Genomic DNA, 25,000 nt, shown 5'->3' on the forward strand with positions numbered 1-25,000 from the left:
TTCTTTTGTGCTCCACAGAATAAAGAAAGGCACACAGGTTTGGATGACCTGAGGGTGAGTAAATAATGACAGATTTTAAATGTTTGGGTGAACTATCTTTTTCAGAAGGCCTACTCCTTGAGATTGATATTGTAACAGTAAATAAGTAATCTTTCCCTCCATGCAGCTTTACTACAGACTAGGGCTGTCAAAATCAACACGTTAATAACGCATTACCGCAAATTAATTTTAACGGCACTAATTTTATTAACGCAGAGCAAATTTACTGTTTGATCTGTGGCCTAGCCCGTAGTTGGAGAAACTGAGAGCAGCCATAGACGTAAAGGATGCAGCAGCAAACAGAAATGGGGAAAGAAAAGGGCTAACATTAACATTACTATTCTGAAACAAGTGACGTTATAGCCTACATAAGCTACCATTTTTTTCTGTTTAACTGAAAAACAGTTTAATGTGTGTTCTGCAGTCCGAGTGCGATGCACGAATACACTGCAAGCTCACTCTCGCTCATATCCGAGGTAAATCATTAACACCATCACCACTTACAGTACATGTGTTTTATTGAACTAAATACATTACAGGCGGCTCAAACGAATGCGCAGGTTACTTTTCTGAACAAGAGCGCTCCCGAGTCCGTGTTTCTCACACTGTTCACGTGAATCGCAGCACAGTTCAAGTGCAACCGAAGTCAGAGCACCTTGTAACGCGTTGTGTCCGGATGAAAAGAATAGGGATAGCTCACTTAACTGGAGTTAATGCAAACACAGAGGCAATTGACATTAAACAGCTCTCACTTTATTCCCAGCGAAACTCTCACGAGTACGTCACAAACTCCATTCCATCCACAGCGTTACTAAATTAAAAAAAATAACTAAATGTGAGCAACAGAAAACAGAAAATAATCTGCACACACAGGAGTGCTCGAGGCGCAGTGCGCACACACCAAATGCAGGCAGTTCAACAGGGAGCGCGCAGCTCTTAAAGGGGCCACGCTATATTCCTACTCATTACAACCTCCTCCAGGTACTGGTGCGCTCCCAGGTCCGCATGACAGCATCACATTACCAATTTTTCATAAGAACTGTGCCCCGTTCTGAACTAAACTGCCAGTGTAAAAAAAAACTTTATTTCTATTTTTAAAATGAGAGAAATCACTGCTTATTCTGATTTTTAAGCTTAGGCTTAAGAGACATGAACAAGTTCTTTGAAAAAACATCTATGACCTTTGATACATGTCTAGTCTTCATGCTCTGTTGAGTATGGTTTCACTAATAATAAACATATATTTGCATAAAGCATGCCTTTGTCCATACCCATGTTGATTAGAGTATTAAAAACTTAAAACGTATTAATTGAAGGTACATTTAGAACTGATAAAAATGTGCGATTAAGCTGCGATTAATCACGAGTTAACTCTTGATAATCTTGCGATTAATCCAGATTAAATATTTTAATCGATTGACAGCCCTAATACAGACCCTTTCCACATTTCACTGCACACTTGTAGATGGTGAGACTGAAACACACATACAAACATTCACAGGATGAGATGAATCTGCTCAACATACTCGAGTGTGTTCAGTGTGCAGTTTGGGTCCTTCAGTAGATCAGAGAGAATCTTGACTCCTAAATCTTCAAGGTTATTGCTGCTCAGATCCAGCTCTCTCAGGTGTGAGGGGTTTGAACGCAGAGCTGAAGCCAGATAACCACAGCCTTCTTCTGTCACCTTACAGCGCCATAATCTACAAACACAGAAACAATGAAGATATCTGAGACTGAGACATCAGAACTCACAACAAAAGCTTGTTAAATCTGTTAAATTATTACACATCCATTTAATATAAACTGATCAGAGTTAAATCTCTCTCATTTCATAAACTATAAGTTCTGCTGAAAGGAGAATATGGTTCTGATCAGATCTATACAGTCATCTAGCAGACACTGAGGATCATAAGCACATAGATTTCTATCTCCTGAAGGAAACAGACACTTAAGGAAACTTAAACTGTTCTGTTGACACTTGACACATTGTTTTCTGTACAAAAATATTTATACAAAAATCATGCATTAAAAAATCTAATAAAAATGAATACAGTCATAATTTGTGTGTGAGTGAGTGAAACTGTGTGTGTGTGTGTGTGTGAGTGAGTGAGACTGTGTGTGTGTGTGTATGTGTGTGTGTGTGTGTGTGTGTGTGTAAAGCCCCTTTCACACAGAGATTCCAGAAAATACCCTGATAATGTGTCCAGGTATCGTTTGATTTTGGTTCATTGAAACTGCCAGTGATTTTCTGTACGTGCGTTAACACACATCCCGTAAAGATCCCGTAAAGACACGTGGCATCGATGTGATGTGTAACGTCTCCCCAGCGTCTTTAGTTTGCTTATGAACCACGCTTGTTCCAGGATCGATGCCGGAATCAAACCCGGGACGTGTTTGCGTTCACACAGAAGACACTCTGGCAATTTTATGGCAATTTTCAGGGATCAATGCCCTCTGTGCAAGAGGCATAAGTGTGTGTATGTGAGAGAGTGAGTGTGTGTGTGTGTGTGTGTGTGTGTGTGTGTGTGTGTGTGTGTGTGTGTGTGTGTGTTGTGTGTGTGTGTGTGTGTGTGTGTTTGTGTGTGAGTGAGAGAGTGTGTATGTGTATGTGACTGAGTGAGTGTGTGAATGAGAGTATGTGTGTGTGTGTGTGTGTGTGTGTGTGTGTGTGTGTGTGTGTGTGTGTGTGTGTGTATATGACTGAGTGTGTGTGTGAGTGTGTGTGTGTGTGTGTGTGTGTGTGTGTGTATGTCTTCTTTTGTGCTCCACAGAATAAAGAAAGGAACACAGGTTTGGATGACGTGAGGGTGAGTAAATAATGACAGATTTTAAATTGAATTGATTTAAATTAAATTGAAATTTGAATCGCTCGAATTGCTCGCCCACAATCCAAGATGGCAGACCAAGTTGCGTGGGTGTGTAGTGTGTTGTGAGTTAACTTCTCGTTTGTGACTGAAGATTTTAGACTGTTTCTGCACATTTCTGGACAAAAGTACCTCATTACATCCTGTTAATACTAACAAAGTGTGATTGTAAATCCTGCAATTTATGGTCTAAGCACACCCGTTAGTATTTCTGTGCCGTCTACTGGACCTTACATAAAGTGCAAGTTGCATTTTTGACGGCTTTTGTGGTTCTGGAGGACTTGATTATCCTATCTGGTTGGACTGTGGAAGTTATCTTATCTGGTGGAGCTGTTTGTAGAAGCGCTGTGTGGTCTTTACAGATACGAAACCTTCAAAATTAATGGAAGGGCTTCTTTCAAAATAAAGGGAAGACCTTGCTTGTCTTTATTTCATTCAACTTTTTCCATAGCATCGCTTCACTGTATCCATCTTCCTGTTTACATCTGACGTCAAGTCCGTCCCAGGAGGGCGAATAACTGGAGTGGATTTTCTACAAAGTAAGAGACTGTGTGCGTCAGCGGCTGATTTTGGATTGCTCGTCAACTGAGTCTTCCTCGGTCAGAAGGAATAGGCAAATCCAATGGTGCAGTTTGAGAATTTATTGAGGAGGAGTCAGGTACATGGAGATGATGCAGGTTTATAGGTATTAATATGACAAATAGGTGTGTTTATGTGTGTGTCTGTGTGTGTGTGTGTGTGTGGTTATATCTTAAGGACGCACACAGCACTTCTACACACAAGACTAGCGCAGGATTAACAGAGGATGGCAATTCTCTGCACAACGTGAATACTGCTCTCATGGCCCTGGACCACACGAAGTGAAAGCGCCTCGCACAACCATGAGCGAGCTGAACTACATATGAACACATGCATTATGGGTAGCGTAGTCTATGTCAGGGCACAGACTTTTAACATACAAAGTGGATCTGAATTCCACTTCTGCACTCATACTTCATGGAAGGCTTTATTGGTGCTTTTGGAGAAAAGACAAAGGGTTTGACTCGAATGCTGTGGTTTTTCGTTGCACTGAGCCTATCTAGCCATCTTTGTACTGAAGGTGGTTTTCACGGGTATGACAATCCGTCTTTAGTGACTCCTCCCATGGTCACAGCACACAGAGGAACGTCTGCATCTAGCTTTGCACCAGAGGTGCCATGTGCCAGACTGTCTTCTATACTCTGGCTGCTATAGAACACCATCTGCTGATAGTAGTGCTCTTTCTACTTTATTCCAGCTCTTTTCAGATCTTGATGCTAAAGAATTGGTAGTTCTTGGTGATTTAAATTGGAATTGGTTGTGTTCAGCAACTGATGCATTTAAAACCTATTGCGATGCATTGAATCTTTTTCAGATTGTTGACAGTCCCACTAGATTCAAGATTCAAGATTCAAGAGTTTTATTTGTCACATACACAGTTATATACACAATATACAACTGGCAGTGAAATGTAAACAGGTCCGCTCCATGGACAGTGCAAATAACAGTTACAAGAAATTAAAATAGAAATAGAATAAAATTAGAATAAAAAGTATTAACATAAGTAGGATTATAAATAAATCAAGTAAAGATAAAAATTGGAAATAAGATAAAATAAAAATATAAAAAATATGTGGATATGATAAGTGAGATAAACTGTAGACTTAAAAATAAGTGGTTAACATAAAATATATATATATATGTATATATAAAGAAGTATAATGTGCAAGGTTTATTACAGGTTGTTACACAGTAACAATAGGAACGTAAAGTGCAGTGCAATGGCAGTATATGGATGTTAATGTTTAAACTGGATGTTTATGCGTGTGCGGGGTGAAGTGAAGTCACGTGACTGAGTTCAGGAGTCTGATGGCCTGGGGGAAGAAACTCCTCCTGAGTCTTTCAGTCTTTGCCATCAGGCTACGGAAGCGCTTACCAGATGGCAGCAGGGTGAAGTGAGAGTTTGCAGGGTGATTAATGTCTCTGATGATTTTAGTAGCTCTACCTCTGCAGCGTTTGGTGTAGATGTCCTGCAGAGACGGGAGAGCTGAGCCTGAGATGCGCTCGGATAAGCGCACCACTCTTTGCAGGGCTTTGGAATCGTGACTGGTGCTGTTCCCGTACCACGCTGTGATGCACTGAGTCAGGACACTTTCTATCGCCCCTCGATAGAAAGTTTTCAGGATGGCTGGTGAAACCCTGAATTTCCTCAGCTGGCGCAGGTGGTACAGTCTTTGCCTGGCTTTTTTCACCTGTGTCTGGATGTGTGTAGTCCAGGTCAGATCCTCGGAGATGTTCACACCCAGGTATTTGAAGCTGCTCACTCTCTCTACCGGTGTCCCGCTGATCATGAGAGGGGAGTATGACCGATGCTGTCTCTTCCTGAAGTCCACAATCAGTTCTTTGGTCTTGTTAACATTCAGAGAGAGACAGTTGTCCTGGCACCATGATGTCAGTTGCTCCACTTCGTCCAAGTATGCCGTCTCATTGTTGTTGGAGATGAGACCCAGGACAACAGTATCATCAGCAAACTTGATGATAGAGGTGGAGCTGTGTGTGGACAAACAGTCATGGGTGTAGAGAGAGTAGAGCAGGGGACTCAGCACACAGCCCTGTGGCACTAGACCGAATCCAAAATGTTCAGAAAAATCATCCTTAATAGATTTAATTTTACCAAATGTTCCGCACAAATATTCAACCGCGTCCATATTTGCGAATGACATCAGTGACCACTGTGTCACCGCAACGGTTAGAAACACAAAAATACCTAAAACCAAACCACGCATAATAACCAAGCGTGACATGAAACGTTTCTCAGTACAAGGGTTCCTACACGACTAACCTTGACTATTCTAACCTTGATAGAATATACGGTATGTACGGTAAAAAAACCATTACGCCTATGGAAAGTCCCCATAAAACATGAAAACCCAACATTTTTGTGTGTGTGTGTGTGTGTGTGTGTTTGTTTGTGTGTGTGTGTGTGTGTGTGCGTGTGTGTGTGTGTGTGTGTGTGTGTGATGGGTAGGTTTAGGGGCAGTGTGTGTGTGTGTGTGTGTGTGAGATGGGTAGGTTTAGGGGCAATCTGTGTGTATGTGTGTGTGTGTGTGTGATGGGTAGGTTTAGGGGCAGCGTGTGTGTGTGTGTGTGTGTGTGTGTGTGTGTGTGTGTGTGTGTGTGTGTGTGTGTGTGTGTGTGTGTGTGTGTGTGTGTGTGTGTGTGTGTGTGTGATGGGTAGGTTTAGGGGCAGTGTTTGTGTGTGTGTGGGCATGTTTTCGTGAAATATCAGGACAAAAATGTGTATAATGACATGGGTATGACATAGGTATTACAAAAAGAGGGTGAAATATGAGGACGTTCCCCATGTCCTCACTTTTCAAAATGCTTATAAATCACACAGAATTAGTTTTTTTTCACAGAAAGTGAACTGCACAGTCTCCTGTGAGGGTTAGGTTTAGGGGCAGGGGCAGTGTAAGGGGATAGAAAATACGGTTTGTACGGTATGAAAACCATTACGCCTATGGAATGTCCTCACATTTCACAAAAAAAATGTGTGTGTGTGTGTGATGGGTAGGTTTAAGGGCAGTGTGTGTGTGTGTGTGTGTGATGGGTAGGTTTAGGGGCAGTGTGTGTGTGTGTGTGTGATGGGTAGGTTTATGGGCAGTGTTTGTGTGTGTGTGTGTGTGTGTGTGTGTGTGCAGGGCCGGCCCTGACCAATTTGCTGCCCTAGGCAAGATTTTACTTGGTGCCCCTTGTATCAAGGTTTAGCACTACACATTATCAGTCTAAGTTGTGGAAACACTCGTACTGTTTTATTTTTGTAATGCATTGATGTTTTATTTTTATTGTTGTTGTTGTTGTTTTATATGATGTCCAGTCCATTCTACCCCATCATTATGTTCATGATATTATTATTGTTTTTTATTTGTTAAAGGCTGATGATAGTAAAACTGTACAAATATTACAGCTATGCCACATTACAGCCTAAACACAAATAGCAAGAGTAATTGCATCTAACATTCATGCACAAACTATTCATTGAGAACTAGCAAAAGTGTTTGTTTTCCAGTAGATGGCAGCAATCTTCCACTAAACTATGAGCATTCATGCTTTCACCAGGAATTCAACTGAGAAATTTTGATATTTAATGTGAATTTTACATAAAATGTTGCCATTTTAAATAAACCTGTATATAAATATCATTACTAATTTCGGCAAATACATTTTAAAATTGCTATACACCCCCTTAAAACTGCACTACTGCAGAGTAAAAACATTAGGCTATTAAAAAAGTGATATTACATGCGTTTAATATTTTTATATTATTTATTTTTTACAAAATCACACTGGCTGTGGCCTCTGGAGAACCCAGAACAGCTGCTTGCATAAAGTTTAAGGTAAAAATAACTGGAATTAATTAGCAAACATTAGTATTTTACTACTATGCAATTAAATAAACTGTTCATTAACTGTTAAACTAATTTGCCTACATCCCTTTACTTCTGTCTTTACACAGCAAAAAATGCTCTTCTTATTTAGAATCTTTTTCTTGTTTCCAGTCCAAATATCTAAAAATTCTTAAATCAAGGTGCATTTACTAGATGAGTAAAATGACATACTTCATTTTGATTTTATTTTCAAGTAAACAAGAAAAATGTCTTGAGTTTTTGCTTAAAACAAGCAAAATTATCTGCCAATGGGGTGAGAAAAATAATCTTATTTCTGTTTGGGACAGAAACAAGATTTCAATCAGAAACAAGATTATTTTTCCACTCCATTGGCAGATAATTTTGCTTGTTTTAAGCAAAAACTCACTTCATTTTGATTTTATTTTCAAGAAAACAAGAAAACTATCTTCTGTCATTTAACTTATCTAGTAAATGCACCTTCAACCTTGATTTAGGAATTTTAGATATTTAGACTAGAAACAAGACACAAATACTACATAAGAAGAGCAGTGTATCCCTTATCTTCCCTGCATCAGAGGGCTTCTGTCTTTTTTTTAGACACTTCAATTCGGCCATCCGTCATAAATAATCAGGCAACTTACAACTCAACACCTGGCGCGAACGGCCAAGCACCCTAAAAAATGAAAGCAAACCTGTCTGCGTTGGATGCGGCGAGAGGCGACGCGACACAACAAATTCCCCTAACGATAAACTGATCGCGCGTTGTATTTCTGACGCACTTCAAGTAGATCAGCGGGGGGAGATTGATGAGGCGGACCGGAAAGATGCGGGGACTTAGTTACGTTTTTTTTTTTGCGCTTTATTTGGTAATATTTCAAATTAATATTAATAAAATAGTATCAGTAATACATTTTGGCGCCCCTATGGATGAGTGGCGCCCCTAGCATTTGCCTATTCCGCCTATGCCACGGGCCGGCCCTGTGTGTGTGTGATGGGTAGGTTTAGGTGCAGTGTGTGTGTGTGTGTGTGTGTGATGTGTAGGGGCAGGGGCAGTGTGTGTGTGTGTGTGTGTGTGTGTGTGTGTGTGTGTGTGTGTGATAGGTAGGTTTAGGGGCAGGGGCAGTGTGTGTGTGTGTGTGTGTGTGTGTGTGTGTGTGTGTGTGTGTGTGTGTGTGTGTGTGTGTGTGTGTGTGTGTGTGTGTGAGTGTGTGTGAGATGGGTAGGTTTAGGGGCAGTGTGTGTGTGTGTGTGTGTGATGGGTAGGTTTAGGGGCAGTGTGTGTGTGTGTGTGTATGATTGGTAGGTTTAGGGGCAGGGGCAGTGTGTGTGTGTGTGTGTGTGTGTGTGTGTGTGTGTGTGTGTGTGTGTGTGATGGGTAGGTTTAGGGGCAGTGTTTGTGTGTGTGTGGGCATGTTTTTGTGAAATATCAGGACACAAATGTGTATAATGACATGGGTATTACAAAAAGAGGGTGAAATATGAGGACGTTCCCCATGTCCTCACTTTTCAAAATGCTTATAAATCACACAGAATTAGTTTTTTTTCACAGAAAGTGAACTGCACAGTCTCCTGTGAGGGTTAGGTTTAGGGGCAGGGGCAGTGTAAGGGGATAGAAAGTACGGTTTGTACGGTATGAAAACCATTACGCCTATGGAATGTCCTCACATTTCACAAAAAAAATGTGTGTGTGTGTGTGATGGGTAGGTTTAGGGGCAGTGTGTGTGTGTGTGTGTGTGTGTGTGTGTGATGGGTAGGTTTAGGGGCAGTGTGTGTGTGTGTGTGATGGGTAGGTTTATGGGCAGTGTTTGTGTGTGTGTGTGTGTGTGTGTGATGGGTAGGTTTAGGTGCAGTGTGTGTGTGTGTGTGTGTGTGTGTGTGTGATGTGTAGGGGCAGGGGCAGTGTGTGTGTGTGTGTGTGTGTGTGTGTGTGTGTGTGTGTGTGTGTGTGTGTGTGTGTGTGTGTGTGTGTGTGTGTGTGTGTGTGTGTGAGTGTGTGTGAGATGGGTAGGTTTAGGGGCAGTGTGTGTGTGTGTGTGATGGGTAGGTTTAGGGGCAGTGTGTGTGTGTGTGTGTGTGTGTGTGTGTGTATGATTGGTAGGATTAGGGGCAGGGGCAGTGTGTGTGTGTGTGTGTGTGTGTGTGTGTGTGTGTGTGTGTGTGTGTGTGTGTGTGTGTGTGTGTGTGTGTGTGTGTGTGTGTGTGTGATGGGTAGGTTTAGGGGCAGGGGCAGTGTGTGTGTGAGTGTGTGTGTGTGTGTGTGTGATGGGTAGGTTTAGGGGTAGGGGCAGTGTGTGTGTGTGTGTGTGTGTGTGTGTGTGATGGGTAGGTTTAGGGGCATTGTGTGTGTGTGTGTGTGTGTGTGTTGTGTGTGTGTGTGTGATGGGTAGGTTTAGGGGCAGTGTGTGTGTGTGTGTGTGTGTGTGTGTGTGTGTGTGATGGGTAGGTTTAGGGGCTGTGTGTGTGTGTGTGTGTGTGTGTGTGTGTGTGTGTGTGTGTGTGTGTGTGTGTGTGTGTGTGTGTGTGATGGGTAGGTTTAGGGGTAGGGGCAGTGTGTGTGTGTGTGTGTGTGTGTGTGTGTGTGTGTGTGTGTGTGTGTGTGTGTGTGTGTGTGTGTGTGTGTGTGTGTGTGTGTGTGTGTGTGTGTGTGTGTGTGTGTGATGGGTAGGTTTAGGGGCAGGGGCAGTGTGTGTGTGCGTGATGGGTAGGTTTAGGGGCAGTGTGTGTGTGTGTGTGTGTGTGTGTGTGTGTGTGTGTGTGTGTGTGTGTGTGTGTGTGTGTGATGGGTAGGTTTAGGGGCAGGGGCAGTGTGTGTGTGTGATGGCTAGGTTTAGGGGCAGGGGCAGTGTGTCTGTGTGTGTGTGTGTGTGAGATGGGTAGGTTTAGGGGCAGGGGCAGTGTGTGTGTGTGTGTGATGGGTAGGTTTAGGGGTAGGGGCAGTGTGTGTGTGTGTGTGTGTGTGTGTGTGTGTGTGTGTGTGTGTGTGTGTGTGTGTGTGTGTGTGTGTGTGTGATGGGTAGGTTTAGGGGTAGGGGCAGTGTAGGGGGATAGAAAATACGGTTTGTACGGTATAAAAACCATTACGCCTATGGAATGTCCCCACATTTCACACTGTGTGTGTGTGTGTGTGTGTGTGTGTGTGTGTGTGTGTGTGTGTGTGTGTGTGTGTGTGTGTGTGTGTGTGTGTGTGTGTGTGTGTGTGTGTGTGAATGTATGTGTGAGTGTGTGTGTGTGAGACTGTGTGAGTGAGTGAGTGAGTGTACAGTCCTGTCATATAAGGACATTAATTAGATTAAACATATTATAAATATTTTTATTAGTATATGAAGACATACCAGATTTCTGTGTTTTATAGATAAAGCTGATTAATCAATATCACATGAGCAAGAGTGAAAAAACAGCGAGGATCACAACAGTCAAAGACGCCTGTCTAATGCTTGTTTATAAGAAAGAGGGAAGACAGACGAAAGAATTGTGTGTGAATGACCACAAAGGTGTGTTAGCTTGTCAAAATGATCCCTTGATGGTGAAGCCAATGAAGCTGCAGAAGAAAATCCAGTGTCAAAACATGGAAGAGCCTCAATTGTATGGGAGTATTTTGGATTTAAACACTATGCAGGAACTCAATCAGAAATGCCATGTAAAGCCTGTACAGTAGATCATGTGTGGCCACTCAAAGAGGAAATATGACAAACCTGTCAGTCCAAGCACAACATGGTTATATTCATACCAAACCAGCACCAAAGAAGAGATCCATTGATTCTGAGACAAATAAAACCTACCCTTTCTTAAAGGGACAGTTCACACACAAATATAAACTCTGTCATCATTTACTCACTCTCATGTGTGTCCAAACCTGTATGGATTTCTTCTGCCGAACACAAAAGATGATATTGGGAAGTTTTGCTGACCACTGACTTCCATTGTAAGGGAAAAACACTGAGACTTTTCTCACTGAACAGAAAATGTCTTCTTTTGTGCTCCACAGAATAAAGAAAGGCACACAGGTTTGGATGACGTGAGGGTGAGTAAATAATGACAGATTTTAAATGTTTGGGTGAACTATCTTTTTCAGAAGGCCTACTCCTTGAGATTGATATTGTAACAGTAAATAAGTAATCTTTCCCTCCATGCAGCTTTACTACAGACCCTTTCCACATTTCACTGCACACTTGTAGATGGTAAGACTGAAATACACACACAAACATTCACAGGATGAGATGAATCTGCTCAACATACCTGAGTGTGTTCAGTGTGCAGTTTGGGTCCTTCAGTAGATCAGAGAGCATCTTGACTCCTGAATCTTCAAGGTTATTGAGGCTCAGATCCAGCTCTCTCAGGTGTGAGGGGTTTGAACACAGAGCTGAAGCCAGATAACCACAGCCTTCTTCTGTCACCCCACAGTCCCTTAATCTACAAACACACACAGACACAATGAAGATATCTGAGACTGAGACATCAGAACTCACAACAAAAGCTTGCTAAATCTGTTGAATTATTACACATCCATTTAATATAAACTGATCAGAGTTAAATCTCTCTCATTTCATAAACTATGAGTTCTGCTGAAAGGAGAATATGGTTCTGATCAGATCTATACAGTCATCTAGCAGACACTGAGGATCATAAGCACATAGATTTGTATCTCCTGAAGGAAACAGTCGTGTTTGAGTGAGTTTGGGTTTGAGGTTCTGAGTAAATGAAATGCAGCATCAGCGACACCTTAAACTGTGCAGTTGACACTCGACACATTGTTTTCTGCACAATAATATTCTTCTTTTAGAGAGAGTGACTCTTATACATATACAAAATCTACTAAAAATAAATATACAGTCATAATTTGTGTGTGTGTGTGATGGGTAGGTTTAGGGGCAAGGGCAGTGTGTGTGTGTGTGTGTGTGTGTTTGTGTGTGTGTTCGTGTGTGTGATGGGTAGGTTTAGGGGCAGTGTGTGTGTGTGATGGGCAGGTTTAGGGGCAAGGGCAGTGAGTGTGTGTGTGTGTGTGATGGGTAGGTTTAGGGGCAGGGGCAGTGTGTGTGTGTGTGTGTGTGTGTGTGTGTGTGTGTGTGTGTTTGTGTGTGTGATGGGTAGGTTTAGGGGCAGGGGCAGTGTGTGTGTGATGGGTAGGTTTAGGGGCAGTGTGTGTGTGTGTGTGTGTGTGTGTGTGTGTGTGTGTGTGTGTGTGTGTGTGTGTGTGTGTGTGTGTGTGTGTGTGTGTGTGTGTGTGAGAGATGGGTAGGTTTAGGGGAAGTGTGTGTGTGTGTGTGTGAGAGATGGGTAGGTTTAGGGGCAGTGTGTGTGTGTGTGTGTGTGTGTGTGTGTGTGTGTGTGTGTGTGATGGGTAGGTTTAGGGGCAGGGGCAGTGTAACTGCTCCACACGGCTCTGGGGGGTTAATAAAGGCCTGGATAATGGATAAGAAAAATATCCATATTTAAAACTTTATAAAGTAAAGTTTCGGCCGATCGCCTTCCGAGGAAAAAGTTTTGAAAGTGCCTCTGCAGTTCAAGATACTTACGCTACCTGTTACGCTCGTCAGACGTAGCGTATGCATTTTGAACGGCGAGAGGCACTTTCAACGCTTTTTCCTCGGAAGGTGATCGGCCGAAACTTTACTTTTTAAAGTTTTAAATATGGATATTTTTCTTATCCATTATCCAGGCCTTTATTAACCCCCCAGAGCCGTGAGTAGCACGTTATTTTACGGACAGATGCACTTTTATGGACTTCAAAAACAGAGCAACAGTCACGGCCATTATAAAGCTTGGAATCTGACTACAGCCAACACAACCTGCTGTGAAGCCAGTGTGATTAAATAATGAAGTGTATATTCAGTATGCCTGTGTGTGTGTGTGTGTGTGTGTGTGTGTGTGTGTCCTGGTTTTCCTTTAGTGGGGAAATGTCTCCACATGGATAGTAATATTATTAGTAGTAAATGATTTGTAAAAACCATGATAATAACACCTTTCAGCCTGTCAATATTATACAAACATGAAATCTCAAACATACAGTAGTAGCTACTTGCTACTAGTAGTTTCTGTTCAATCCACGCCTCTGGTTGCGCACGAAACGGCATTCTTAAAGCAGTGCGCTAAAGTTAAAAGAAGTTCATTGTGCATCTCATTATCTTGTGTCATTCCCCACTCCACTGCCACACGTGTACTTTGTGAACAGCCTCTTAGGACTAGCGATGTGTTACACGTTTCGGTTCTTCACTGAGTGAGCACGTCACAGGACAGCCGTTATCGCCTCAGCTAACTTCATGCGCATGAAGCGCCATACAGACATTTGCCTAAACAGCCACAGGTCAGATTTTCCGCCACAGTAAAAAGCTTATTAATTACGAAAACGATTAGTTATTATTTTATTTCAGTTAGTTTTTCAGTAAGTGTTGTTAGTTTCGTTTAGTTTTTCATTTATTATGAGTTTTTAATTTTATTTCAGTTTACGAAAATGTGTTTGACCAATAGTTTTAGTTTTAGTCATAGTTTCAGTTTTGGTTTACAAAATAACCTTGTAACTCAGGCCCTGTGTGCTCTAGCACCCTGCAGACAGTTTGGGCTGTTTCCCCTAGATTACAGAAAATACTGGAAAAAAGATTTTTGTCTGTATCATGCATGCAAGATTTATTCAAATGGATCTGAAGGGACGACCCTTTACATTTGGGTCGGACAAATCAAAGCGGAAATGGTACCAGAGTAATTTAATGTAAATAAGTTGCTTTGTGTAAAACAAATGCCAAAGTGATGCATGTCTCCAGAAAGTAGAGACTCTAAGCTTTCAAATGGTACCACATATGAGGTCAGAGCTCCTCCACAAATATTTAACAATGAAAGTATACATGATGATGGCATTCCGGACCCTGTACTTACTCACTCTCATGTGTGTCCAAACCTGTATGGATTTCTTCTGCCGAACACAAAAGATAATATTGTGAAGTTTTGCTGACCACTGACTTCCATTGTAAGGGAAAAACACTGAGACTTTTCTCACTCCACAGAATAAAGAAAGGCACACAGGTTTGGATGACGTGAGGGTGAGTAAATAATGAAAGATTTTAAATGTTTGGGTGAACTATCTTTTTCAGAAGGCCTACTCCTTGAGATTGATATTGTTACAGTAAATAAGTAATCTTTCCCTCCATGCAGCTTTACTACAGACCCTTTCCACATTTCACTGCACACTTGTAGATGGTGAGACTGAAACACACACACACAAACATTCACAGGATGAGATGAATCTGCTCAACATACTTGAGTGTGTTCAGTGTGCAGTTTGGATCCTTCAGTAGATCAGAGAGCATCTTGACTCCAAAATCTTCAAGGTTATTGTCGCTCAGATGCAGCTCTCTCAGGTGTGAGGGGTTTGAACACAGAGCTGAAGCCAGATAACCACAGCCTTCTTCTGTCACCCCACAGTCCCTTAATCTACAAACACACACAGACACAATGAAGATATCTGAGACTGAGACATCAGAACTCACAACAAAAGCTTGTTAAATCTGTTGAATTATTACACATCCATTTAATATAAACTGATCAGAGTTAAATCTCTCTCATTTCATAAACTATAAGTTCTGCTGAAAGGAGAATATGGTTCTGATCAGATCTATACAGTCATCTAGCAGACACTGAGGATCGTAAGCTAATAGATTTGTATCTCCTGAAGGAAACAGTCGTGTTTGAGTGAGTTTGGGTTTGAGGTTCTGAGTAAATGAAATGCAGCATCAGCGAAACCTTAAACTGTGCAGTTGACACTCGACACATTGTTTTCTGCACAATAATATTCTTCTTTTAGAGAGAGTGACTCTGATACATATACAAAATCTACTACAAAAAAAAATAAAAAAATTTGTGTGTGTGGGCATGTTTTTGTGAAATATCAGGACACAAATGTGTATAATGACATAGGTATTACAAAAAGAGGGTGAAATATGACGACGTTCCCCATGTCCTCACTTTTCAAAATGCTTATAAATGCTCACAGAAAGTAAACTGCACAGTCTCCTGTGATGGGTAGGTTCAGGGGCAGGGGCAGTGTGTGTGTGTGTGTGTGTGTGTGTGTGTGTGTGTGTGTGTGTGTGTGTGTGTGTGTGTGTGTGTGTGTGTGTGTGTGTGTGTGTGTGATGGGTAGGTTTAGGGGTAGGGGCAGTGTGTGTGTGTGTGTGTGTGTGTGTGTGTGTGTGTGTGTGTGTGTGTGTGTGTGTGTGTGTGTGTGTGTGTGTGTGTGTGTGTGTGTGTGTGTGTGTGTGTGTGTGTGTGTGATGGGTAGGTTTAGGGGCAGGGGCAGTGTAGGGGGATAGAAAATACGGTTTGTACGGTATAAAAACCATTACGCCTATGGAATGTCCCCACATTTCACAAAAACCTCCCTGTGTGTGTGTGTGTCTGTGTGAATGGATGAGTGAGTGTGTGTGTGTGAGACTGTGTGTGAGTGAGTGTAAAGTCCTGTCATATCAGGACATTAATTAGATTAAACAAAGGAGGGAGGGCATTTTCACATTTAGCTCCTAAACTCTGGAATAGTCTTCCGGATATTGTTCGAGGTTCAGACTCGCTGTCCCAGTTTAAAACTAGATTAAAGACGCATCTCTTTAGCCAAGCATTCACATTATAAATAAGTTTTATACTACAGTTAAATCGCACCAACAGCATTAATATTCTGAACAGCAGCTATGCTAATTATTTCCCATCTGCTTTTCTGTTGTTATCTCGGGACACTAGTCCCGAGGTAACTAGTTCGTCAGCTCCAGTTTGTATCAGCCTCTCATGGAGACTTCAGATGCCCCTGTGATGAGACGACTCCACGCCTGTGAAGAGACGACTCAACGCCAGCGTTGTTATGGCCTAAAATAATACATGATTGATTAACTTATCCTAACATTTTTCTTTAACATTCTCTTTCTAACATTTTTCAATGTACATTTATGAAATGCACTTTCTGTGAAGCTGCTTTGAAACAATGTGTATTGTGAAAAGCGCTATTCAAATAAATTTGAATTGAATTGAATTGAATTGAACATATTATAAATATTTTTATTAATATATGAAGACATACCAGATTTCTGTGTTTTATAGATAAAGCTGATTAATCAATATCACATGAGCAAGAGTGAAAAAACAGCGAGGATCACAACAGTCAAAGACGCCTGTCTAATGCTTGTTTATAAGAAAGAGTGAAGACAGACGAAAGAATTGTGTGTGAAAGACCCCAAAGGTGTGTTAGCTTGTCAAAATGATCCCTTGATGGTGAAGACAATGAAGCTGCAGAAGAAAATCCAGTGTCAGAGCATAGAAGAGCCTCAATTGTATGGGAGTATTTTGGATTTAAACACTATGCAGGAACTCAATCAGAAATGCCATGTAAAGCCTGTACAGTAGATCACGTGTGGCCACTCAAAGAGGAAATATGACAAACCTGTCAGTCCAAGCACAACATGGTTATATTCTTACCAAACCAGCACCAAAGAAGAGATCCATTGATTCTGAGACAAATAAAACCTACCCTTTCTTAAAGGGACAGTTCACACACAAATATAAACTCTGTCATCATTTACTCACTCTCATGTGTGTCCAAACCTGTATGGATTTCTTCTGCCGAACACAAAAGATGATATTGTGAAGTTTTGCTGACCACTGACTTCCATTGTAAGGGAAAAACACTGAGACTTTTCTCACTGAACAGAAAATGTCTTCTTTTGTGCTCCACAGAATAAATAAAGGCACACAGGTTTGGATGACGTGAGGGTGAGTAAATAATGACAGATTTTAAATGTTTGGGTGAACTATCTTTTTCAGAAGGCCTACTCGAGATTGATATTGTAACAGTAAATAAGTAATCTTTCCGTCCATGCAGCTTTACTACAGACTAGGGCTGTCAAAATCAACACGTTAATAACGCATTACCGCAAATTCATTTTAACGGCACTAATTTTATTAACGCAGAGCAAATTTACTGTTTGATCCGTGGCCTAGCCCGTAGTTGGAGAAACTGAGAGCAGCCATAGACGTAAAGGATGCAGCAGCAAACAGAAATGGGGAAAGAAAAGGGCTAACATTAACATTACTATTCTGAAACAAGTGACGTTATAGCCTACATAAGCTACCATTTTTTTCTGTTTAACTGAAAAACAGTTTAATGTGTGTTCTGCAGTCCGAGTGCGATGCACGAATACACTGCAAGCTCACTCTCGCTCATATCCGAGGTAAATCATTAACACCATCACCACTTACAGTACATGTGTTTTACTGAACTAAATACATTACAGGCGGCTCAAACGAATGTACAGGTTACTTTTCTGAACAAGAGCGCTCCCGAGTCTGTGTTTCTCACACTGTTCACGTGAATCGCAGCACAGTTCGAGTGCAACCGAAGTCAGAGCACCTTGTAACGCGTTGTGTCCGGATGAAAAAAATATGGATAGCTCACTTAACTGGAGATAATGCAAACACAGAGGCAATTGACATTAAACAGCTCGCACTTTATTCCCAGCGAAACTCTCACGAGTGCGTCACAAACTCCATTCCATCCACAGCGTTACTAAATAAAACAAAATAACTAAATGTGAGCAACAGAAAACAGAAAATAATCTGCACACACAGGAGTGCTCGAGGCGCAGTGCGCACACACCAAATGCAGGCAGTTCAACAGGGAGCGCGCAGCTCTTAAAGGGGCCACGCTATATTCCTACTCATTACAACCTCCTCCAGGTACTGGTGCGCTCCCAGGTCCGCATGACAGCATCGCATTACCAATTTTTCATAAGAACTGTGCCCCGTTCTGAACTAAACTGCCAGTGTAAAAAAAAACTTTATTTCTATTTTTAAAATGAGAGAAATCACTGCTTATTCTGAATTTTTAAGCTTAGGCTTAAGAGACATGAACAAGTTCTTTGAAAAAACATCTATGACCTTTGATACATGTCTAGTCTTCATGCTCTGTTGAGTATGGTTTCACTAATAATAAACATACATGTGCATAAAGCATGCATATTTGTCCATACCCATGTTGATTAGAGTATTAAAAACTTAAAACGTATTCATTTAAGGTACATTTAGAACTGATAAAAATGTGCGATTAAGCTGCGATTAATCACAAGTTAACTCTTGATAATCTTGCAAATAATCCCAATTAAATATTTTAATCGATTGACAGCCCTAATACAGACCCTTTCCACATTTCACTGCACACTTGTAGATGGTAAGACTGAAATACACATACAAACATTCACAGGATGAGATGAATCTGCTCAACATACCTGAGTGTGTTCAGTGTGCAGTTTGGGTCCTTCAGTAGATCAGAGAGCATCTTGACTCCTAAATCTTCAAGGTTATTGCCGCTCAGATTCAGCTCTCTCAGGTGTGAGGGGTTTGAACACAGAGCTGAAGCCAGATAACCACAGCCTTCTTCTGTCACCTCACAGCGCTCTAATCTACAAACACACACAGACACAATGAAGATATCTGAGACTGAGACATCAGAACTCACAACAAAAGCTTGTTAAATCTGTTGAATTATTACACATCCATTTAATATAAACTAATCAGAGTTAAATCTCTCTCATTTCATAAACTATAAGTTCTGCTGAAAGGAGAATATGGTTCTGATCAGATCTATACAGTCATCTAGCAGACAATGAGGATCATAAGCACATAGATTTATATCTCCTAAAGCAGGGGTGTCCAAAGTCCGGCCCGTGGGCCAAATGCGGCCCGGGGATGAATTTCAAATGGCCACGAATCCTTTACAAATCATGCAGTTGCACGATGTCACCGCAAGGTGGCAGTACTAGACTTTAGGCTAGGGAAACAGCGCCCAAAGCGGAACGAAACAGCGCTGCTTGGGCTCTGCGCAACTCACGCGAGCTCTGACTCTGAACAAATGTGTTTACGTGCTGAGAGTCTCGATCACGCGCCCACTAAACAGCCAATGAGAAGTGCTCGAGTTCAGCGCAGAGTTCTCCGGTCCGAGCTGCGAATCTCTCTGTGATTTGATTTAATTTAAATCCAGTTAAACAGCGCTGACTTAATAAACAACACTAACGTGCAAATCAGCTGAGCTGATTCAAAATACTTTTCAAACAACAATTTGCATTTCGAATTTATCGTGTTTACTGTGGTAACACTTCTGTAACCGGTAATTTGTCAGAAATGTAGGTTAATATCTAATTTTATTTAATTTGTAATGTAGACATGTATTAAATGAGTAATAAAGGCCAAATTGCAGACTATTTTTTGTCATAAACTTGCAGTTTTGTGCATTTGTATTTATATGTCTATAGACTAAATTCCATTCTAGATATATATATATATATATATATATATATATTACTTCTTGCTTTGTGTGCACTGCAAAAATGCTTTCATTTAGTATTTTTGTCTTGTTTCTAGTCTAAATATATCTAAAAATTCTTAAATCAAGATGTTACGAGATAAGTTAAATGACATTAGATATTTTTTCTTGTTTTCTGGAAAATTAAATTGAAGTGAGTTTTTGTTTAAAACAAGCACATATATCTGCCAATGGGGTAAGAAAAATAATGTTTCTGTTTGGAATCTTTAAGGAAGATTTTGGAAGATTATTTTTCTAATCCATTGGCAGATCATTTAGTTTGTTTCAAGCAAAAACTCAATTCATTTTGATTTTTTCCCCCAGGAATCAAGGAAAAATATGTAATTTTCCTTAGTAAAAGCATCTTGATTTAAGAATTTTTAGATATTTGGACTGAAAAAAAGACAGAAATACCAAGTCAGAAAAGCATGTTTTGTAGTGTGGTTTTACCTGTGGTGATCTAAATAGAGCACTTATTAAATTTAAAAAAGAATAGAGTTCTAACTCCGTAATAATATTAAAATTTCACCCATTAAAACTTTTTGGTTGATGAAAGTTTTACAGATATTGTTAAATATCTATACATTTCCTGTGTCCTATCTCAAGCTACTCTGTCAGCTCAAGCTTTTGTCAAATCTGTCATGTTTCCAAAAAACAAAAAATGTCATATATATATATATATATATATAAAATAGGAAAAAGGATTGGCCCCCGGGTATGTCCACAACATCGAATCCGGCCCCTTTAAAAAAAGTTTGGACACCTAAAGGGAACAGTCACTTAAGGAAACTTAAACTGTTCTGTTGACACTTGACACATTGTTTTCTGCACAAAAATATTTATACAAAAATCATGCATTAAAAAATCTAATAAAAATGAATACAGTCATAATTTACGTGTGAGTGAGTGAGACTGTGTGTGTGTGTGTGTGTGTGTGTGTAAAGCCCCTTTCACACAGAGATTCCAGAAAATACCCTAATAATGTGTCCAGGTATCGTTTGATTTTGGTTCATTGAAACTGCCAGTGATTTTCTGTACGTGCGTTAACACACATCCCGTAAAGATCCCGTAAAGACACGTGGCATCGATGTGATGTGTAACGTCTCTCCAGCGTCTTAAGTTTGCTTATGAACCACGCTTGTTCCAGGATCGATGCCGGAATCAAACCCGGGACGTGTTTGCGTTCACACAGAAGACACTCTGGCAATTTTATGGCAATTTTCAGGGATCAATGCCCTCTGTGCAATGCAGTGCGTGTATGTGAGAGAGTGAGTGTGTGTGTGTGTGTGTGTGTGTGTGTGTGTGTGCGTTTGTGTGTGAGTGAGTGAGAGAGTGTGTATGTGACTGAGTGAGTGTGTGAATGAGAGTATGTGTGAGTGTGTGTGTGTGTGTGTATATGACTGAGTGTGTGTGTGTGTGTGTGTGTGTGTGTGTGTGAATGTCTTCTTTTGTGCTCCACAGAATAAAGAAAGGCACACAGGTTTGGATGACGTGAGGGGGAGTAAATAATGACAGATTTTAAATTGAATTGAAATTTTAATCGCTCGAATTGCTCGCCCACAATCCAAGATGGCAGACCAAGTTGCGTGGGTGTGTAGTGTGTTGTGAGTTGTCTGAGTTAACTTCTTGTTTGTGACTGAAGATTTTAGACTGTTTCTGCAAATTTCTGGACAAAAGTACCTCATTACATCCTGTTAATACTAACAAAGTGTGATCGTAAATCCTGCAATTTATGGTCTAAGCACACCCGTTAGTATTTCTGTGCCGTCTACTGGACCTTACATAAAGTGCAAGTTGCATTTTTGACGGCTTTTGTGGTTCTGGAGGACTTGATTATCCTGTCTGGCTGGACTGTGGAAGTTATCTTATCTGGTGGAGCTGTTTGTAAAAGCGCTGTGTGGTCTTTACAGATACGAATCCTTCAAAATAAAGGGAAGTGCTTCTTTCAAAATAAAGGGAAGACCTTGCTGGTCTTTATTTTATTTAACTTTTTCCATAGCATCGCTTCACTGTATCCATCTTCCTGTTTACATCTGACGTCAAGTCCGTCCCAGGAGGGCGAATAACTGGAGTGGATTTTCTACAACGTAAGAGACTGTGTGCGTCAGCGGCTGATTTTGGATTGCTCGTCAACTGAGTCTTCCTCGGTCAGAAGGAATAGGCAAATCCAATGGTGCAGTTTGAGAATTTATTGAGGAGGAGTCAGGTACATGGAGATGATGCAGGTTTATAGGTATTAATATGACAAATAGGTGTGTGTGTGTGTGTGTGTGTGTGTGTGTGTGTGTGTGTGTGTGTGTGTGTGTGGTTATATCTTAGAAAGGTCCCTTTGGCCACAGGCAACCAAGACAGCTTCCTAGGCTTCAGGAGGAAGAGCAATGGCAAACTGGACACACAAGCTGCAGGTTTCGGAGTTCGTTCAGACTGGCCAGACCTAAACGATCTGTGTAACAGACTGGCAGTTAAACTACAGTGGACACAAAGCAACTCACACACTGCACCTGAGGTGTCTGACGCAGTGGTCACAGACCCATCTATTACTGCGGAGGCCACAGTCTGCCACAACGAGACACAACACACACTACAGAGCACAACAGCAAGAAGAGCCTTACTGAACATCAAACAGATGGACACAAAACAACACTGGACTGGACTGAGAATGCAGGGAAAGTTGGCATGTCTTGACTCTGCTGACTCTACCTCTCACTCTGTGTACAGAACTGCTGCACTAGGGGAGGATATTCTCTGCTTCACTGTGAAGGCCAGACTACAGGTGCTGCCAACCAGACACAATCTAGCATTATGGTACCCTCAGAATCACCATCCACACTATATAATGCATTCTAACTCTGAACATCTGGAATCAGTTGCTCATATTGTGAATGGGTGTAATATGTACAAGGGATTATACACAGCACGCCATGACCGTATTGTTGATCTTATTGCCAGTTCTGTTCAGGACATATTTCCAAAAAACACACCGATGTATAAACACTCACGAGTGACACCAGACTGGTTCAACAGCTCTGAAGATGTGTTCTGTAACATCCCTAACAGCCCTGATGTTGTGTTGGTGGATATAGATAGAAAGGAGGTGCTAGTCCTTGAAATAGGCTGTGTATATGATTTGTATATGGACATAGCCTTTTTAGAAAAAATGACTAAATACCAACCCCTCCTTGCTAAGATCAGTGACCTGGGCTTTGCATGTAAGTTTGCTGTATTGATATTTGGCAGCCTGGGACATGTCCACAAACTGACTGTTAGTGGACTAAGACTGGCAGGGCTACCAAAAGGACAGTCTAAACAGCTGGCAAAGTTCTGCTCTATATCAGCTGTGATGGGCAGCCTTGCTGTGTGGCGGAGGAGATGTTTTATGTACCCTTAAATGTCAAAGCTGTGTTACCTCTGAGAATATTTGAATCCTTTCTGTACGAAATTTGATTGGCGGATTCAAATAAAGAAATTAAAATGTGTGTGTGTGTGTGTGGTTATATCTTAAGGACGCACACAGCACTTCTACACACAAGACTAGCGCAGGATTAACAGAGGATGGCAATTCTCTGCACAACGTGAATACTGCTCTCATGGCCCTGGACCACACGAAGTGAAAGCGCCTCGCACAACCATGAGCGAGCAGAACTACATATGAACACATGCATTATGGGTAGCGTAGTCTATGTCAGGGCACAGTTTTAACATACAAAGTGGATCTGAATTCCACTTCTGCACTCATACTTCATGGAAGGCTTTATTGGTGCATTTGGAGAAAAGACAAAGGGTTTGACTCGAATGCTGTGGTTTTTCGTTGCACTGTGCCTATCTAGCCATCTTTGTACTGAAGGTGGTTTTCACGGGTATGACAATCCGTCTTTAGTGACTCCTCCCATGGTCACAGCACACAGAGGAACGTCTGCATCTAGCTTTGCACCAGAGCTGCCGTGTGCCAGACTGTCTTCTATACTCCAGTCCTGTTTTTTCACCGTAGACCTGGTCCGTTTGACTAGTGTTATGGCTCTCCATGATAATTTTACAAACTTTATAAGTGACCACTGGAATTTTAAAATAGTAGAGACAAATTCTAAAGATTATAATATTAAATCGTTTAGGAAGAGGTGCTTGATTGTTATATTACTTTTGATCTCTAGAAATGTTCAACCGAATCCAGGCCCAATTTCTGCCTCGAGTTTTGAAACACCTGCAGATTTTAAATCAAGGTATGGACTTGGTTTTATTAATTTGAATGTTAGGAGTCTAATCTCTAAAATGGATATGGTTCATATTTGGGTACAGTCAACTGAAGCAGATGTGATTATTCTGACTGAAACTTGGCTGAACAAATCTGTCTTAGACAGGGATATTTGTATTAATGGTAATAATATATATAGGGCTGACCGACCAAAAAGGGGTGGAGATGTAGCAATTTTTATTAAAAAAAAAAAGGTTTCATGTTAAAGTATTGCTTTCTAAATCGGTGAGTAAACAATTTGAATTTTTAGCTCTCGATCTTGAAGTTTTTAAATCTCTCAGCATAACAGCTGTTGGCTGCTATAGAACACCATCTGCTGATAGTAGTGCTCTTCCTTCTTTATTCCAGCTCTTTTCAGACCTTGATGCTAAAGAATTGGTAGTTCTTGGTGATTTAAATTGGAATTGGTTGTGTTCAGAAACTGATGCATTTAAAACCTATTGCGATGCATTGAATCTTTTTCAGATTGTTGACAGTCCCACTAGACAGAATCCAAAATGTTCAGAAAAATCATCCTTAATAGATTTAATCATAACAAATGTTCTGCACAAGTATTGAACTGCGTCCATATTTGTTAATGACATCAGTGACGACTGTGTCACCGCAACGGTTAGAAACACAAAAATAATGCATGGTTTTCTCCTCTTTTATCAAATATGCTTCATGAGTGCAACCTGGCATGGGCAAAAGCTAGGAAATCAGATTTAAATTCAGATTGGCTTGGTATAGAACTTCCATCATGTATTAAGAAGGGCTCTCATACAATCACTGATAAAGTTAAAATGCTTAATTGTTTCAATGAACACTTCATAGCTTCTGGCTTTTTGTTTGATTCAAGTAATGGAGCTCATGTAAACCCTTCTATTGTTCAGTCAGAGAGTATTGTGTCTAGTCAATCATTCAACTTTTCACCAATTGAAATCTCTGAGGTGTGTAAAGTTCTTAAATCTATTGATGTTTCAAAATCAGCAGGTCCTGATAAATTGGACCCTTACTTTTTAAAGCTAGCAGCTGATTTTAATGCCCCACCTCTGACTCGTATTTTTAACCTTTCACTTGTCTTAAATTAAATTCCACTTATATGGAAATCAGCTTT

At 40.9% G+C, this 25,000-nt stretch overlaps 1 protein-coding gene across 1 annotated transcript in view; it reads right to left on the bottom strand.

Annotated features, from left to right (window-relative positions):
• LOC307121780 (uncharacterized protein) overlaps positions 1–25,000 on the bottom strand; it is a gene marked incomplete at its 3' end in the record, with an annotated part of 187,655 nt that overhangs the window by 131,686 nt on the left and 30,969 nt on the right. Inside the window, exons 7-10 of the mRNA XM_079809537.1 lie at positions 18,583–18,756; positions 14,579–14,752; positions 11,567–11,740; positions 1,566–1,739 (exon numbers count right to left, since the gene is read on the bottom strand). Of these exons, the coding sequence (XP_079665663.1) occupies positions 1,566–1,739; positions 11,567–11,740; positions 14,579–14,752; positions 18,583–18,756 (696 nt within the window). The remainder of the gene's footprint in view (positions 1–1,565; positions 1,740–11,566; positions 11,741–14,578; positions 14,753–18,582; positions 18,757–25,000) is intronic.

Source organism: Gobio gobio (genome assembly GCF_949357685.1).
Source record: "Gobio gobio genome assembly, chromosome: 25".
Classification (NCBI taxonomy): Eukaryota; Metazoa; Chordata; class Actinopteri; order Cypriniformes; family Gobionidae; genus Gobio; species Gobio gobio.